The sequence below is a fragment of the Semicossyphus pulcher genome, unplaced genomic scaffold (assembly GCF_022749685.1).
Source record: "Semicossyphus pulcher isolate SPU_LCO1_2020_fin unplaced genomic scaffold, fSemPul1.0.p SCAF_6, whole genome shotgun sequence".
NCBI lineage: Eukaryota > Metazoa > Chordata > Actinopteri > Labriformes > Labridae > Semicossyphus > Semicossyphus pulcher.
In genome coordinates this window covers 27,372,882-27,391,331 of record NW_027211737.1, presented here as the reverse complement: position 1 = coordinate 27,391,331, position 18,450 = coordinate 27,372,882, and the positions used below count along the sequence as shown (strand labels likewise).

General features: G+C 42.2%; 1 protein-coding gene across 1 annotated transcript in view; it reads right to left on the bottom strand.

Moving 5' to 3' along the window:
• The window catches only part of zdhhc8b (zinc finger DHHC-type palmitoyltransferase 8b), an 81,145-nt gene extending 62,695 nt beyond the window's left edge, over positions 1 to 18,450 (bottom strand). The window contains exon 1 of the mRNA XM_069683821.1: positions 18,280 to 18,450. Within this exon, the coding sequence (XP_069539922.1) occupies positions 18,280 to 18,383 (104 nt within the window). The 5' untranslated portion in view covers positions 18,384 to 18,450. The remainder of the gene's footprint in view (positions 1 to 18,279) is intronic.

The following is an 18,450-nucleotide window of genomic DNA, read 5'->3' as shown; positions in this document are numbered from 1 at the left end:
GCCATTGTTCCTATTTTAGTGTCACACTCTATCCGGGGTGCAAGGCTCTCTGTCAGACTAAGGGGGGGCTTTCACATTAGGGACCCGGGCCCGGATCTGAGTACACTTGACCCCAAAGTCCAGTTCGTTTGATTAGTGTGAACACTGTGTACCTACTCGAGCACATTTTGTAGATCCGTTTCTGGGTCCACTTGAAAAGGTGGTCTCAAGTACGGTTCATGTGTACGGTAGCATCAGGTGTGAAAGCTAACCAAACCACAGCAGTGCGCGCAGCACCGCAGATCTCATCCTCTGAACTGCACGGCCAGGGCTGATACTGTAGGAATGTGGGTGAGAGGGTCGTTCTTGAGATTTTCTCCAAAATATGAATAATAGCAGGCATAGTGCGAAGGTCGGCTCCATTGTATGGGCTTGGGATCGTGCGATTCGCATGCTTTTCCACACTGGAACGACAGCATAAACAATGTTACGTAGTTGATGATACTCTTCTTCTTTTTTAGTTTTTGAGGTGCATTACCGCCACCTTCTGCTTCGGAGTCCTACCGCAAGTGTACTCTGGGGCGGCTGTGGTAGAGACGGTCGTCTTTCAATCGGAAGGTCGGAGGTTTGATCCCCAGCTCCCTCAGGCGACATGTCGAAGTGTCCTTTGGCAAGACACTGAACCCCACATGGCCCCGCTGGCATAGCAAACGGGTATGAATGTGATAACTGACTGACAGTTGGGCACTTTACGTAGCAGCCTTCAGCCTTAGCTGCCATCAGTGTAAAAGCAGCTTTGAGTGGTCGCAAAGACTAGAAAAGCGCTATATAAGTACAGTCCATTTACTCGGGTATGGAACGAAATTACTAATGTGAAAGCTGACCGGCCGGGGAGAGGAGAGGGGAGGCAACCGTACTCGGGTACCGTACGAAGCAACCGTACCTAATGTGAAAACGCCCTAGAAGGAGATAGTCACAGGAGTGACTATAGTCACACGTGCAGCATACACAGATTTTTACACTTGTTTTTTTTTACACAATTTTATTTTCCCATGATGTACCTGTAACCTTCCTAAAATAGTACGAATATGTTTTTCTAGCGCACTCCCCATGTATAGAGGCACAGCCCTCGACGGCCCCAGGTTCAACTCCGACCCTCTGCCCCTTGCTGCATGTCATCCCCACTCTCACTTCCCTCGTTTCACACTGTATCCACTTTCCTATCCAATAAAGGCAAAAGCCCCAAAAAATTATTTTTAAAAAATAAACAAAAAAACAAAACTACTGCTGGTCGGATGAGAGTTAACGGAGCATGTGTGTTGTGTCGGGGAAGAAACATTTCATAAGCTTTTCCACAAGCCAAGAATCCAATTATGTAAGAGCACTGAACGCTTGAAAATTTCTGGCATGAAAATTGTTTCATTTACACGTAATTAATATAATTTTACTAAATCCTACCATAGTTCAACGTGACGGGGGTGAGGGCTGGTATGTTCACATGCAGATACAATTATTGCACAATTGTCATACTGGACAAGAAGCCTTTATCCGCTTGCTACATATTTCACAGAGCTTTAACAGAACATTCGGCTGTTTATCAAATAATTCATCATGTACGTGTTCATAGTTGCACAGATATCTTACAGCACACTAAATGGACCGTATTTCCCTCCCGTGTGAAAGGCCTCCTAAATGTTACAAAAACAAATAATGCAGAACTAAGATTTCACAGACTGCAGAGACGCTGCGACAGACAAATCGCTTCAGTCAACATGACTAACATCATGACAGGCTCCTGAAGTAGTGAGACAGATGCTCTGATTTATATCAGTGCCGGTCTAAAAATATCAGTTTGTGGGAATCTACAGTAGTAGCAGGAGACTGCAGGCACGGAGACACGTTGTTGTTTTCTCGGTTTTCTTCTCTTCAGCCTCAGATCTGCATATAGTTAGCATTGCAGTCCTGTTCCAGCTGCCCCGTCACCTCAACCACATGAAAGCATGCTACACGGACAGCTGCTGTCGCCCCCCACCTCCATGCTAAGGGACGGAACTTTTGCGACCAACTCCAGACACAACAACTCCATCACGGCCCGAGCTGAGCTGACATTTTTCTAGGGCTCAAGCTGAAACTTGACATTTGAGCTACACTTGGGTACAGGCTCCTTTGGGTGTTTACTTATAGCTCAGGGGGTGAGACAGCTGTACTGTTGCTACTTTTGCACCGCCCTGAACAATTGTTTATGTTGCTTGTGCTTCCCAGAGCCAGGTGTAGTTTCTGACTGCTCAGCGGATTCTCTGTGATTCCTGCTCCTTCTCCTCCTCCTGCTCCTACAGTTTCAGGAAAGTATTCATTTGGGGCTTTCAATCACATCAGTCACAACGTTGCTGATGGAAATCCTGGCTCCCTGGCTGGTCATCGCTCCAGCTCCTGCACTCAGGCTACAATAAAATCCCCCAAAACCCCCAAGGCCAGTTGGAGCCAAACGCTGTCGTTATTCTGCAGAATAATAGGTCGAAATGTGTTATATGTAGCTCAGCGTACGTTCAAGCAGGAAGACATTTTAAGAAATCACACGCAGCGTTTTCCATCACCCAGCAGTGGTTGGTCTGCCAGAGAGGGTAGGCGGAGCTAAGCGGCTGCTTCTCCGCTCTCTGTTGTTGCGAGTAAACAGTAATCTACTATGTCTGAACAAACAAAGAAAAGATCGATGACTACAGATACTGTACTAGATGAAGGCAAACATTCTAAAAAGGAAATTGCCCGTCAGCCAGGAAAATCAAGAGTTACAACCGAAGCCAACCGAGGACGTCACACCTGCAACACTGTCTGGATGTCTGGGAAGTCCTCTTTCATTCATGTCACGTTCTCTCTCTCTTCCCGTCTTATGATCAGCTGATTATGGCCGTCTACTATTTTAAGTACTAAACCAACCAGAGTTAGCCTCGACGTCTGTCAACCAATCATCCTGCTGCTGTCAAAGCTGTTCTCCTCTCTCCGCTGTCAGTTTGTCGTTTTAGCTCGATCATTGCGACCCTCCTCGACCCCAGTCACCTACAATCCATCTCAAAGTGTCCAGGTCCAGCTCCTCAGCTCATCCTGCATCCTTTCTTCACCATTACCAGTGTCTAGACTCCATCAGAGGTATCCTATCCTGCTCTCGGCCTTACTACCCCTTCGAGTACATAAAGACATCACGATGGGGGGTAATCGCCATAGACTTCTCAAACTTGTAAATAAATAATTGTTCACTCATTATAAAGTCTCTCCTGATAGACATACCAGTATTACTGCAATGCTGCTGAATAAACTAAACTTAGATAAAAAAGAGTTTGCAGCAAAGCTTTCTGGATGTGTCAATAATGTTATCTGACACCTAGAAATTCAAAATCAGGAAGGAAAACTTTGTTCTGAAGACTCACTAATGTTATTCTGCACACATTCTCAGAGGGAGCTTCTCAATTTGCAGCACCCAGCACATTAGAGAGGCAGAAATATGCTTAGGAGCTGGGAACGCCAGGGCTCGTCTCAGATAAGCGCCGCAACCCTGAATGATTTCATTAAGACGGAGCGAGATATATTGCGCAAGGCAGGCTAAACCCACAGGCTGCTATCAGGGGAGTTTTAACCTGCCACAGAGAGAAGATGAAACATATGCAAACATCTCCTCTGAAATATTCCCCTGTCACACACCGAAGGCAGAGACTCAATCACGGCATCATGCTAACAGACAAGATTGTAGTCATTACAGGTGTTTCTGCTCGCCATTTAAAGCGTATCCAGATTAAAACTTTCACAGAGGTGAGCGCAGCGGGGAGAAAAATGTGAACTGACACCAGCTGACATCTCCACAAAACATTTGGCGGAGGAGGGCGTGCAGGAGCAGAATGTAAAGTGAATTAAGGAGGGCACGGAGAACAGAGCTGGGTATGGCTGTGTATAAAGATCGATAACACAAACTAATTGATATTCACAGGTTAGCCTGCCCAATATTCAGCGATGCTAAAAGCCAGGGTGCTCATGGGAAAGAGGTACATTATAACTGCTGCATTATTGAACTTCAGAGGGTAGAGTGGAACTAAAGTGGAGTATCTGTCAGAGAGGGAGAGGAGGAGACGTCTGACGATACTGAGCTGAGTAAATATCAGTCTTAAGATTCAGCGTGGTCCACTTGGGGCGGTCGGGTAAACTTAGACTCAGATAACACACAGCTGGAAAAGATGGCACCCTGAGTAAACAGACTTGTTCCTCACCTCATGGATTCGTCAAACCAACATGGCATCAACTAGAAACTAAAGATTTCTTGTATTTGGAGCAATTTTTTAAGTGACTTTTCCAAAAAATATCCCAGAATTGTGTCAGTGGTGACTATTGGCATTTCTCAGCAGTTTGGCAGTTTGGGCCTGATGCCAACAGGGAATACTATTAAAACACTTTGAGGGATCAGCCGGATTTGGCTGGGTTGCTAATAGTTTCACAGAAGTTTAATCAGGACTTGAGCAATTATTCACACTGCTGAGAAGAAACATGGTGGCGAGTCGCGATGGGGGCGGGGAGCTGAGACACACACAAACTCCACTGTTCATGTCACTTCCGATCAGGTCCCTGAATTAGATCGCTGGCATGTGCTGATCGGATTAAGGCGCAAACTAAGGTCCAAGTTTGGAGTAGAGTGGCACTGCAGCGTGGCAGTGAAAACACTGCAGTGCAAACACCCCAGAGCTCTGTTTTAGTTCACCAGTCATTTGGCCTCAGGTCTGCTGATATTTGAACTTCAGCCAGAGCACAATTTGCATGAGATGTCTCAGGACGGATCATTTCAGTGAGTTCCCACGAGACAAGAGGGAAAACAAACAGAGAACATCCTCGCCCTGGAAGAGATAATCAGGATGAAGCTTGTTCACTGGGAGTCATAGAGGAATTACACACATTAGCACAATGCACAACCACATGGTACACTACCCTTTAAAACCTTGTACTAAGCCCTAGGCTCTTCAGTCTCTGCACAATTGCAGTTAAGAATCATTATAGTAGCTGATTTAATCACTTAAACAAAGCAAGCTTCGCATTTTTAGCTAGCAATTGCTGATTTTGATAGCTAAAACACCAGCTGAAGCTAGCACGCTAATTAAGCTAACACTAGCTCCATGACTTGACTGAAAACACTGTCTGCTGCTGACTTTTTAGTGTTTCTAACTGACTTTTTAAAATTCTTTAAAGGGTTTTAAATATGAACTTTAAGGTTACATACTGTGCTAAAAGACTAAGGTTAAAGCTACATGTCCAAGGCAAACGTTAGCATGGCTACATGACAAAGAAGACATCAAAATAAAATATCAGTATGGTTCTTGTACTGCAGTAGATGACTAAAGTGAAAGTGTAACAAGTAATATTGGAAAAAAGTTACAGACTTTTTTCATTAACAGAACGATGTCTGTCGACTTAGCTTTCACTTAGAGTAGGTTAACTTCACTTTCACTTTGGCAGGATGAAGCCAAAGCTTATCAGGAGCTCCAGAACCACGCTGCACACTGCCTAACAAAACAGACCTCCCAATGAAAGTGCATGGCTGTGTTCGTAACTAAACTATACTAACTGTACTATACTTTATACTATATACTATATACTGCATACTGCGTTCGGCGTAGTATGTGGTACATTTATTTTGCAGTATGCTACCCCAGGCGCCAGTTTCCTGGAAAGCGGAAGTCAACAGTAGCGCGCCAAAAGTTGCTTCTTTAGCTACAGCGCCCCTTTCTGCTCTTCAGCTGCTGTCTGCCATTTCAACTGCCGTTGTGATGTTCTAGCGCTTTGCATTGTGGGATACAGTAGGTGAGGTACTGCACATTTTGCTTGTTTGCATACTACATACTACATTTTGGCCGCCACAGTACGTACTGCTAGTATAGTATGGCACTTCGAACACAGCCCATGACTGACCCACATATTAAATGAAAAAAGTGCCGTACCTCACACTAACAGAGCCAGGGACAACTTTGTTATCATTTCAATTACATGACTAACTGTAGTTTTATTACGTGTATCAATGACAGTCATGTCTCCAAACACTATGAGTGGGAAGTGAAGAATTCTCTGCTTTTAAACCCAAAGTCAAACTTCCTGTCCTTGTTTTTTCAGTCGAAGATAAAGCAACTATGACTTCATCAGCTTGATATTGATAAGGCTCACATAAATTGCAGGCTTCTCTGCAGGATTTCTGCACACTGCGGAGCCAAAGAAAACAGTGAATCAGAGGAAATCCACAGCCTGGAGCTGGCTGTGCTGAGGAAGCTTCAGCATACTGTCTCTGTCACAGATGTGGTCAACAACTTCCTTCCCCAAGACCATGAGTTATAATTTGCTACACATTTTTGTCAAATTATGTAATACAAGTGTTTTATACTGATTTGACAAAGCAACAACAGGTAAAAGAAACAATCCTCTGAACTAACATTAAAGCTATTTTAAGTATAGAAACTGAAAGACGGTCCTCTCCATATCTCTCTCCATATGACCAGAAACTGCATATTAGTTGGAAATGGACCACAGATAATGGTGAAGGCCCGCAGGCTGAATACATTTGTCCACTGTGAATACAGCCTCATTTTAAAATATCCTGACTGCCAATCATGATGCCACCCTTTTAAAATACCCTTGACAAAAGAATAACACAGATACTGGTTGGAGTACAGTTTCCCAATTATAAGCTGGTTCATGGTGAAGCTTCACCAGCATTTAATTTTCTGTCTCTGTAGCATGTAGCTTGGCATATTGGCAAACATACCAGTATTTGTCCAGTATGATACAGAAAATTACAACGTTTTTACCTTTTCATGTGTTTAATGGTGCCAGACGAGTTTGCTTATAATTTCATATACTAGAGCGGAAGATGGAGAGATGGTGAAAGCTGAAAAGGTGAGGCAAACAGCAGCCAATGCAGAACACCATGAACCACTCAATGTGTTAAACACATTATGTTTGCCCTTTCAAAATAAAACAACTTCTGAGAAGATAAAGCTATAAAAATACAATTCCTTGAATGTCAGAGCAAAATAATTGTGTTGTTATCGGGGCGGTTGCTACTGCTTGCATTTACAGTATTTATATATTGGTTTATGAACAAGGACATTTATACTACATATACTGTATGTATGAGCAGCCTGCACAACATTTGGCAAGTGAAGTTCTGACAAACGATGTTATAATAAAGTCCTTTCATTTACTGTGGAGTGAGGTGTGAATAACAGCATGTGACAGACATGAAAGTATAAGGTCGCCTCTAAAGTGAACTACAAAGGGATAGAGCAAAAGTCTAACAGAGGTAAGTCTGTCTGAAGGCCCCTGGATCCACGACTTCAAAGACAAATGTGACTGCATAATGTCACTTCACACAAGCACCTCAGACACACTGTATTATAAACAATATTAGCTTTAAGGTTGTATGTTTTAGAATATATAGTAATGTTATCGTGTTATATTTGCAGGGAATGTATCATATAAAACATATAAAAATGACATTACAGTAAACTTGCTAGCAAGCAGTTGTCGAGCTCTTCAGTTGATAAATGCTCCACTGTTCAACAGCTAGCCGCTAACGTTTTCCGTCCTTTGGTGCTGAGCAGGCATGCACACTTTTTTCTCTGCTGTGTCTGAACGCAACAGTTAATTTAGAGTGAACTAAAACAAGATGCAAACTATGAAACCAATGACTATGAATATCATCAATATCTGCCTCTTTAGCTGCTAAGTGCTTCGTATGATTGCTAGCCAGTAGCTAACCGTGTCTGTTAGCTACTAGCATCCAATGGAATTATTCTTATAATTTTCCACGGCTTTAATCGCATTTTTGAGGGGGTTCCCATGCCTCGAAACGAATCAAACTGTGCAGGCACATCAGAAGTGGCGAAAAAGTTAATATTTTATGGGTCTCCAACATGTGGCTCAGTAGCGCCCCCTACAATATTTCAATAATTCAGCCCCTGCAGCCAGTGTAACCAAAATTAATTAAATTTGCGACGTGTTATGCCTAATCAGCTGTACATGTGAGTTATACATGTGTACATGTTACCTTGTCTACCCTGTCCTTGTTTTTACGTTTACTATGTCTGTTTAGCATGTGTGTCTTTACATTGAGAGCAAAGAAAACCGTTCTGTTGTACCCCTTTCCCACCAAATTAAGCGATCTCTTTTCCCATTGCTCCCCTCTTTTCTGCTGCGTCACTGTCTGACATCACAAATGCCCCTAAACAGAGTTGGTAAACAGTGAAGACGTTATGGTGGTTAGATCTTTATTGTATCTATTATTCATTCAGTTTATCAAACTCTGCGCCAACAGATTTGGATCGATGTTGGAGCGCTGCTTAGATGGAGACGGCAGGAATTTGTAGCTGAGATGACGAGGAGTCGAAGAAGTTACTGATGGAGCATGGCATCGTGCTGGAGAGGGGGCGGAGATTAGAGTGTCGACACGGGTTTTGTGTTCCCATCAATGCCGATTGGAGCCGAGGTGATAATTACCCAGGTCCACTGCAGAGTCATGTGACCCGGGTCTGAATGCGATTGTAACCTTTCCCACGAAGCAAAAAAGCTGAGCATTAGTGGGTGTTCTGACCAGTGAGAAAGAGTCTTTAGAAAGCAGCTGCAAAAGAAGTTGAGGTCTCTGGAGAAGATACAGAAATTGGGGAAATTTTATTTTTATGTGTGACGTCTTTCTCATTGTTTTCACATTATCGTTTCAAAGAAAGTTGTTATATCAATATAAATCACAGCTGTTTAAAAGCCATTATGAACATGAACTATGAACACACATGATGGGTAGTGACTTCTTTTGCTGTGTCCACTCCTCTTCACAGACTTCTAACCTCTTACTTCAAAAAGTGGCAAAGATGCGGAAGAGCTGCCCTTTTAATCTCAGACTTTATCTTCCTGTGTGTCTTCCTCTGTGTCCCAGAGACGGACACTGCTTCACTCTTGTAAACACTGCAAGCCTGTCTTTGCTACAGATCTCTTAGAAAGTCCCTCCAGCTGAGGGTGTTAAGACAAGCTCTGTTTCTAGTTATTACCAGTCATGGTCTCCCTGTGGCAAAACAACATGAGGGGGAAACAGGGTGGAGACACCCATGGAGGGAGAGGCTGGAGGTCTAAATTAATCCCACATGTTCCCCAAAGGAGAGACTTTCCAGGCGGCCTCAGCTTATTGGGCTTGTGGGAGGGTGGTGGAGTACAGCAAACACTGAGAGCACCTCGCTGCACTTTCCCGCACTTTTCGCCCACACACTGCTGTGCACCGAATCCACATGGATCCATTTAGCTCAACTATGGCATCACAAGGCACAATTTACTTTTTCTGGCAAGTAACGGCGCTCCAGAAGGTCAGCGCTACAGAGAGACCAAAAGGACTTTAAATAGACAGAGAAAGGAACACAGTCACAGGCTGCAAAAGGGAAACAAAATGAACTCCATTGATCCAGAGTAGAGACGACACAAGTTTAAGACATTTTCTCCCTGTTCTTCAAGGCATTTAAAGCAAAATAACTAATTCAGAGCCTGGCAGAAAGAGGACGCGCTCATTTTAGGAAGCACTGATTTCTATCAAAGCTTGATGTGCTTAAAAATCATATTAAGAACATGACTTGGATTCTTGATCGCCTGCTGTTCCAGATTAGGATATTTATGCTTTTAATCATGTATGCTAAATCATGTTAATCGCTTAACAATTTTCTCCAACCATTAAAGACATGTGTCTTATGCAAATGGGTTTCAGCACTCAGTTATAGCTGTTTGTCATGAAGCGTGGTGTGATTTAAAGTTGGCACCTGCCTGTGTTTGTGTAGCAGGTAGAGTAGGCAGTCACTTGCTCGTGGATGCACGTAGAGAGTCAGGAAAGAGGATCTGTCAGCATTATCTTAACCTAGTTGTCAGGCTGTGACAGAAGGACTGGGAAGGAATGAGATTAGGAGACCTGGCCTTTTATTCTCTGGATGTCTTTCACTCATCAATACCAACAGAGACAGACTGCTCTGACTGTATGTAAGCTCTGCCTGCGGCCTGCTGCTCAGGCCTACTTAAACCTCGATGGAGGAAGAGGAGGTGGTGGGGCAGGATTATATTTCTCTTCAGTAGAAGTTTGTCTTCGTACAGATGTAATCCTAGAAATCAGATAGCAATAATAGACAAATTAAAATTAACTACCTTGTTTTTCATCTGCCCCCCTGGGAGTCTTCAAAGGGCCTTTGTTGGACTCCTGATCCCCCATGAAAACCACAACTCCACAGCTTAACTCTGAGGAGACACAACAGCTGGACATACCTTTGTTGGCAGATATATGGCTGTTACCGGCCACGGCATGCAGGACTGGTTTGTGCGTGTGTATCTGTTTGGTGATGGTTTATTACAAGCTTAAGAGAGCCTCATTCAGAAGTCCCTTAAGAACAAGACTCTGTTAGATCATTATTAGATCAATGTCAGACACTAACATTTGAGCACATCACTGTCAAACAGTCAGCAGTTAAAAATAAACTGTATGATTGATGAAGTCCAGATTCAGACATGTTGAGCTCCTACTTTAGTGACACCATGAGTTCTCCTGCTGGTTCCACTGATTGAAATCAGACTTTTGATATTAAACATGTCAAAAGAAATCAACAGAATACATCTGGGATGATCTCAATGTGCATTGGCATCGTCGCCAAGAAGTACAACAATGACAGAAAAGTTAAATTGAGATAATTTGTTACAAATGTTAGTATTTGTGAAATTAATTACATAATAATTAAAAAAAAAACTTTGGTCTTCTTTGGTCTAAAAAAAAATGTATGGTATCTTCGGCCGAATCACAGCCGTGCTGATATTCAGTACAACAGCACGACCTTGAGTGTGTTATTGCTTTTATACAACAGTTATACAAGCTGCAAATAGCAGTAAACAGTAACAATCAACAACAGATTATTTTTTGTTTCCCAACTCAACTAGTCCCACAACTTAACTGAAACTGGACTTCTGTTGCCGAGCAACCCAAACATTCTCCTGCACTCTGTATCTACAGGTTCCCATAAGCTGTTTTTTATCATGTAATATTATCTGTTTGTTTTAATTTATCATCAACCAGTGAAATAAGAGTCTGCTGTGTGGTTCAGAGGTACCAGCTTGTTCAATCTAAACATACATGGTCAGCTGTAATGTTAATTAATGGTAACATGTTAAGCCTGTTAGCATGCTAACATTTGTGAAATAGCTCTTAACACAATGTGCATCCCACGGACCCCTGATGCCTCTGAACACCATTCAGGAGAACTCATTGGTACCAGTATATCCATAACAACTGCACTTCTGTTTCTGAGAAGTTATGTGCTGCATTATAAATGAAAACAAAATGCTGAAAGATTAAAATAGTTTTGAGCTACATGATGATATCAAAGAAACAGGATTCAAAGGAGTCCCGCTTCTTTAAAATCAGGACTTTGGGAGCTGGGAAACAACACAGAGAGAGACTATTTGTAAGTATAAATAATTCACAGTGAATTAGGCCAGTCACAGTGACTTCAAAAGATGTTTTAGAAAAATAAAGAGGTATATTTGTCTGCCACATCATGTAGATACATTATGCAGTTAGCATTAATGGTTGTCCAAGGCAGCTGCTTTCTGCATTTACTTTCAGACTCAAAGACAAGCATTTAAATAGATTAATGTAAAATGATGTTTATTTGGAAAGCTGGAGGAGGCTTTTGCAGCAATACAGATACACTGTGTGCTGCTCTCGCAATATACAACTCCTTATTTCCCCGAATTTCTACAACAGAGGTGGAGAGTTCATGCACTGCCATAGGCCAAAGTAGCCACATTAATGGGAAACAAGCCAGGCTGAAATAAACAGAGATTATCCTTTAAGGCTGCGAAGCTGCAGGAGCTGGAGATCGGTCAAGAATCTGTAACGATCCCACAGGTTGGAGCCGTGCCTTGTGGCGAACCATAAACCAGTGAAAATTAACCATAAACCAAAATGTGCTGTCAAAAGCAATGAGACAAAAAAACTTACAACTGTGGCCTCAACTTCTGCATCAACTCAAAATGAAATAAGACCCCTCTATATTCATTATTGCCTGTCACCTTAAGCACCCTCTGAGAGCAGATGTGACACAAGCCTGCACTGCATTTGTCTATTTCCAGGCGCTCTCTCTCCAAGGTGCTGATGGACGAGGACCTACAGAGGAAATTACAACGTTATCTAATCTGACAAAGCTCGCCACGCTGCACAACCTGCTGCTGGTTTTATCCCCGGTGAACAAAATACAGCAGTTATCTCGACAAACCAGGACGCTGCGGTGCATGGATTTTATGAATAAGCCAGGGGAATATCTCGGCCCTGTTGAGCTTGTTCGTCTACTTTTGGTCAAGATAATCAAAGTTATATCCTCAGTGTGCCGTGAGGACAGGATAGCACCTTAGCCACCTGAGCCGAGGGACTGATTTATAATATTTCAGTGAATGTTTCTGACAGCAAAATGAGCAGGACATATTGAAGAATACTCGTGTGCTTGCTTTAAGAGTGGGACTTTGCTACTCTCAAGGGGAACATTGAATATTTTTGCAAAGCTTCCTTTTTAAAAATGTGCGAGCATGTCAGAAAATCCTGTTTATTCTCATTATATACTTGAGTATCACATCAGGGAGGCTGAGACTCTGGTTTCTAGATTGATAGATGTTTCTTCATAAGCAGAGACACTGAAAGAGAATCTAGGGCACATTAATAACATGTCAATTGGCAATTTCCTCCTTTTGAGAAACGCTCTGACGTCTCAAACTTTGAATTTACAACACAAATCAGCAATGTCACATGAGCAATATTTAAATCAGCCAGTCAACACAGTCTATCTCCCAACAGAGTGAGTTAAGCAACAATTCATTTGTCTAACAACAGCACCTCCAAGCCACTGACACCACACCGGTGGACAGCACACAGGCTCTAATGGACACTAATACAGAGCAGTGAGGCGTTAATGGTTACAAGACTGTTTACCGAACCACTTGACCAAAAGACAGCTGCTCAGCATATTTATTTACACACAGGACAAGGATTAGCTCAATGACAACATTCAATTATGCTTTTAGACTTTCAATTAATAAGACTTAACTAAGGATTAATAAGAGTGAAAAGAGGACATGTGACAGAGTAGGATGCTATTTCAGTGGGGAAACCAAGTGTGAGATTACAACACCTCCTGGACTTGTGCCATATGTTTTATGTAAAAAGAAGCTACTTATTTAGAAAAAAAACATATAGCTATGGTAAAGCAAAGATAAATCAAGCATTTGAATCAGAATCTTTCTTAAAAAGGCCTTTATACAAAACTTCAACGTTGTTATTTGATTTTCCTTGGGGAGACGGCAAGCTAATTTTGGCTAACGCAGGTTTTCCACTCTGTTAGCTAGCTAATCAGTTCAACTCCTAACTTGTTAAATGTCACCTGAAGATTAAGGGCTTCTTGTTACATTGACATAATGACATTAAGTGAATGACGTGCGCTACCAGCAGCATATGGTGTGTATATAACTATTCCCTCTCTCGCTTTTAATACAAGATATTATATTCCAATAAATTGCTTGGCTAACATTAATGCTAGCTGACGTTAGCCATACTTGTGAGCCAGTGAGGGAAGAGTCCGTGTGTATCCCTCATTTTAGTAATATTACCTAATTAAAATAAGGTGTATTTGGCATACGTAGAACAAAACTGTACAGCTTGAATGAAAAGCCTATACATTTTGTGAATATAAAGACCTAGCTATGCAGCTATCAGAGCTGGAAAATGTGTAGCTTGATCCTAGATGTGTTTTTGTATTATTATTCTTAGATTAACAGAGAAATGAAAAAAATCTACAATATTACCAGACTTGTTATGATTAAAGTCAAAGTTCCTGTACTAAATACGTAGCCTATGTAACCATATTGCGCCACTAGTTCCCAAATATTTCACATTTAAACATAGATTCTATATATTTATGCCTGCAAAATAGGTCTATTTTGATCCATTTACAGGTGCCTAGACACCTAAACACACAACCTAGAAAGATTAAATATAGGAGCCCATATTTCAACGACTCAATACTCTCTCTCTCGGAAATGCCTTTAAAAATCTCTAAAAAGGGCCTCTGAGTGCAGCACAAACAAAACAATGTCTTCATTTTCATTCAGTAGGATCTGAATGAAGTCTGATTGAATGGATGTACGGTGAAAAGGAGGAAACAGATGTGGAAGCTGAAGATTAGATTCCTGTCAGGCCTGTTTTCATGGGCAGCTCTGCTCTCAGTCTGGTGATACACAGGCTGCCTCTCTCATAATTCACCTCCACACAGCACAAACTGCTGAACACAGGCCTTGTCCGGATGATCAATTGATATTTTCCACACATTTATCCATACGTACTCTAAAGTATGAACTATTGTGCCTCCAACAAATGATAATGGCCAGTCTGGCAGATCAGTTTCCTTAACAGGTTATTCATTTGGCATATGGTCAAGGGCAGTGATGAAGCCATTCTGAGGAATGACTAAACTGTAAAATAAGGCTTCTTCTGTTCGGCCGTAGAGCGGGGACAAATTTAGACATAGAGAGAAGTCTAAGCTACTGTATTACCGAATCTCATTATAGACCCAGATAAGGCTGGGATAATATTATGATGGTTTAACCATGACTAAAAGCTTAATTTATCATCAGTATTTTTTATGATGAGTCGCAGTCATGCTGTGGAGATATAAATAATTCCTTACTAATGTGGTCTAATTCAATCTCTGTGGGAAACGCAAACTGTCAGGCATCAGTAAGCCAAACACAGTAACACGTCGTGGTCAGTGTGTGTGTGTGTGTGAGGCGGCGCCGGACCCGGAACTCATCCTCCATTGCCCATATGACACCAAGTGGCCTGCTGGCATCAGTGAGACCTTTAACACACCAAGGAATAAAAAAAGACTTGTGTAACCTGGCAATCTGCTGTACATGAGTTTACGTGAGGGACGAGTATAGACCTTTAGCAAGTTTGTCTGCCGAGCAAACATGGCGATAAATGTTCCTATTTTTTCACTTGTTGCATATTAGAAGTTTAAGATAAAGCCATACCACAGATTTGTGTCTAGTGATGTAAATGTGTAGCTGTGCCAAAGACAAGGCTAGACTGGGTACAACATAATGGACTCTATGTGTGTTTGACTATGAGGCGACGTGGCCTAGTTTGGTCGTGCACGGCTCCCTGGGGGGTTCCATTATATGCCACTCAATCCTCTGGACCTTTTACAGGGAAATGAAGGAGCAACAGAGTAAAGTCTTAATCCTCCTCCCGTGAACCATCTGCTGGGCGCTGAACCTTAATGTGTAGTTTGAAGTGAACCCCAGCAAAAGAAAACTAATATTAATTTTAAAAAGCCTCTGGCTTTTCATATATGCGAATAAAATGGCAGGAAGGAAGGACGAATTCTTATTAAACCACAACACATCCATACTACATCAGGACTTGTAAATCAGGCCATTTGTTTATGCAAAGCCCCAGAGAGAGCACCAAGGAGAGCTGGGATTTTTAAAGCTACAGTCCTACCTACCAACACAGCCCACAAACACCATATGTTTCCTTCAGTCTCAGTCGTTGACCTGAGGCTGAGAGTGCAAGACCACTCAGGGGGCAGCTAAAGCATTTTCTGTGTCTTCCTGCATTTGTCAGAGGGGGGCAAATCCTGCTCACACAAGACAAGAACACATACTGTACTGCCCCTTTGAATCTAATACAGGTCTGTGTCAACAAGCAATAAAACACACAACTTTAAAAACACAGCAGCTGTTAATTTGAGAGAAATTAAAGGGGGCCTGTGCCACATAAAAAAAACCCACAATTACATTGCTTTCTTCAAAGCCACCAACTTAACTGACAAAAACAGTAATTTATCTCGTAGGACATTGCTGGTATAAAGCTGCTTCCACCAGTAAGTTTGTCTGTGTTATTGTGATCCAAACAAACCATTTAAAACACCATAGACACACAAAAACACAAACAAACTAACCGACCAAGGCAGTTGTAAACCAGCAACGCCTGTTCTGTGAGGTAAAATGACTGTTTTTGTCAATGAAGTTTGGTTGGTTTGAGAAGAGTTAAAGAAAGGCCATTTTCTCCCCTTTAACAAAAAGGTCCTGTTGGGATCCCTTCTGTGCTGTCACACACTCTTGTACCCCTTTTCCACCAAATTTAGCATGTTGACACAGGTTTTTCAGACCCGGGAAGACTCGCTTATAGATTCTGATTGTCTGTTTTCCCATTGTATCTATTACTCAGTCAGTCTATTTATCAAACTCATCGGCGACAAATTTAGAACAATGGTCTAGCGTTGCTCGGACGGAGACGGGCGGAAGTTGTAGCTGAGATGACAAGGAGAAGTTACAGACGTAGCATAGCATCGCATTGGAAAGGGGGCGGAGATTAGCTCGACCCAGGCCTGACGCCACTTTCGCTAGAGAATACTACTTACGCATGTACAGGACAGGATCAACAAAGATTTTAAGGGGACATATTTTAGCTATGCAATCAATTTTCTATTATTATAATGTGTTTCTGAATCTCGTTGGTAAAGTTTGTTTCATTTTAAAAATGTTACACATATTTTAATCTAATTATTTTTCAGAGCCTCTCCTTCCTCCTAAACGAACAAGCTCTTTTGCCGGGCTGACAGGATTTGGAGTGACCATGTGTGCGATCCCACGTGGAGGAGTGGCCACACCCCAAAGTTGTAGAAAACATGGCTGCTCTAGGATCGGTTATTTTGTGTACAAAGCAGAATCACCAGGAGGTATCGGAATGGTAAGTTGAAATCTTGACAACGACTTGACTACAAGCTACGTAGACACCTGCAGCTTTTCTGAGCTAGCCCATTTCAGAGGCGACCTTTTTAAAAATGTAATTCTGGAAAAACACGGAATTAAACAGTTTTCACTTTTTCACTGTGAACAACAAACCCCCAAAAATGTGAAACCCATGCACAATATGAGAACATCCATTTAAAAGATATAGCCCCTTTAAGAGGTACTGCTTTGTCAACAGGGGATGCCAAAATTGACAGAAAATAAAAGTTCCTCACAGAGGCTTTAAGTGAAAATGTGTTTTTAAAATGATAGAAGCTGCTTACACAAAGACGGTGAAGACAGTGATACATTCAGCATGTTAACATAAGCCAAACAGACTGTAAAAACACACAGCGTGGTTGATGTATCTTATTAAGCAGTTTTAAACTTTGGCAGACAAAATGAGCCTGCATAAGATAAAGGTTAGATGATCTACCCCGACAGTCTTCAGTCCAGGTCAGAGGGTCCCCGAAACCCCTCCTCTAGCACAAGTTCCTTACGGATGTGAGGTTGAGCTTGGTTTTGATTTCATTGATAATCCATCCACCTGAGGGTCTGATGATTCACACCAGAGACATCTCTCTCTGCTGTTATCTCCCTTCCTGTAGCACTGCATTAAAGTCATACCAATCACTCCCTCATTCATCAGATAGAGTGGCCTGGGGACTATAGGTGTCCTACGTTGGGAGTCCTTTGCCTGATTGTGATGCTGGCTGATAGACTGTGTGACAATGTATTATCCTGATTAAACCACTGTCACCTGCTTGTCAGAACACAGAAACTCACTTACACTGAAAGACAACCTGCTGTAGAAAGAGTCAGACCTGTTGGCTTTGGTCAGAGGTTGTCCATAATCCCCTTTTCCCTCCAAAGGAAAAATATAATTTACACACAAGGTGAGATATTGTGAAAGAGGCAATGACACCTAGCTGAGGACGGCTGCAACTTTGGGAACCCCAAGGCTAAAGGGATTATAAGGCTTTTCGAAAGGTTGTGTCACTGTAACTATCCCAGCCCAGTGTGCGTAAATCAAACCGCCTGCTGAGCCAATGCAACCATCTCAATTGTGTTAAATGCTTCAATGGAAAGTGAGTATCCAGGGCCTAAACTGAGGTCTCCTGCAGGATCATAGCGCTGGTCAACTTGCACGGTTTAATGGAAGTTTGCCTCGCAGGTATACTGGCTGAATGGTCTGAGTGAGGCTGCACATAGGCTGCTTTTTGCACACCCGTTTCAGAACCGCTGCAAGACTCCCCGTCAGAATATATGTGCTACTATAAAACCACTTATTCCTCCAAGTGACTGAATCCACCCATGCAAACTTCGAGCTGCAAATCCACTCTAGTCTGTTTAATCTGCAGACAGACAGAGTACGAAAATCCCGGCATGCAACGACTAAGAAAGAAAGAAGCGATGCAAACTTACGTGAAAACGAAAAATAAAGTGGTCGATCCCACAAGGAGTGTGGCAGCAGTGGACACTGGGATGTATTTGGTGGGTTTAAATCTCTTTCCAGCGCTGTTGGGCATTCTGTAATTTCCACATTCCTCTATTATTTATTCCGATTGGAGTCGCATGTAGAAAAAAAGATCCAAG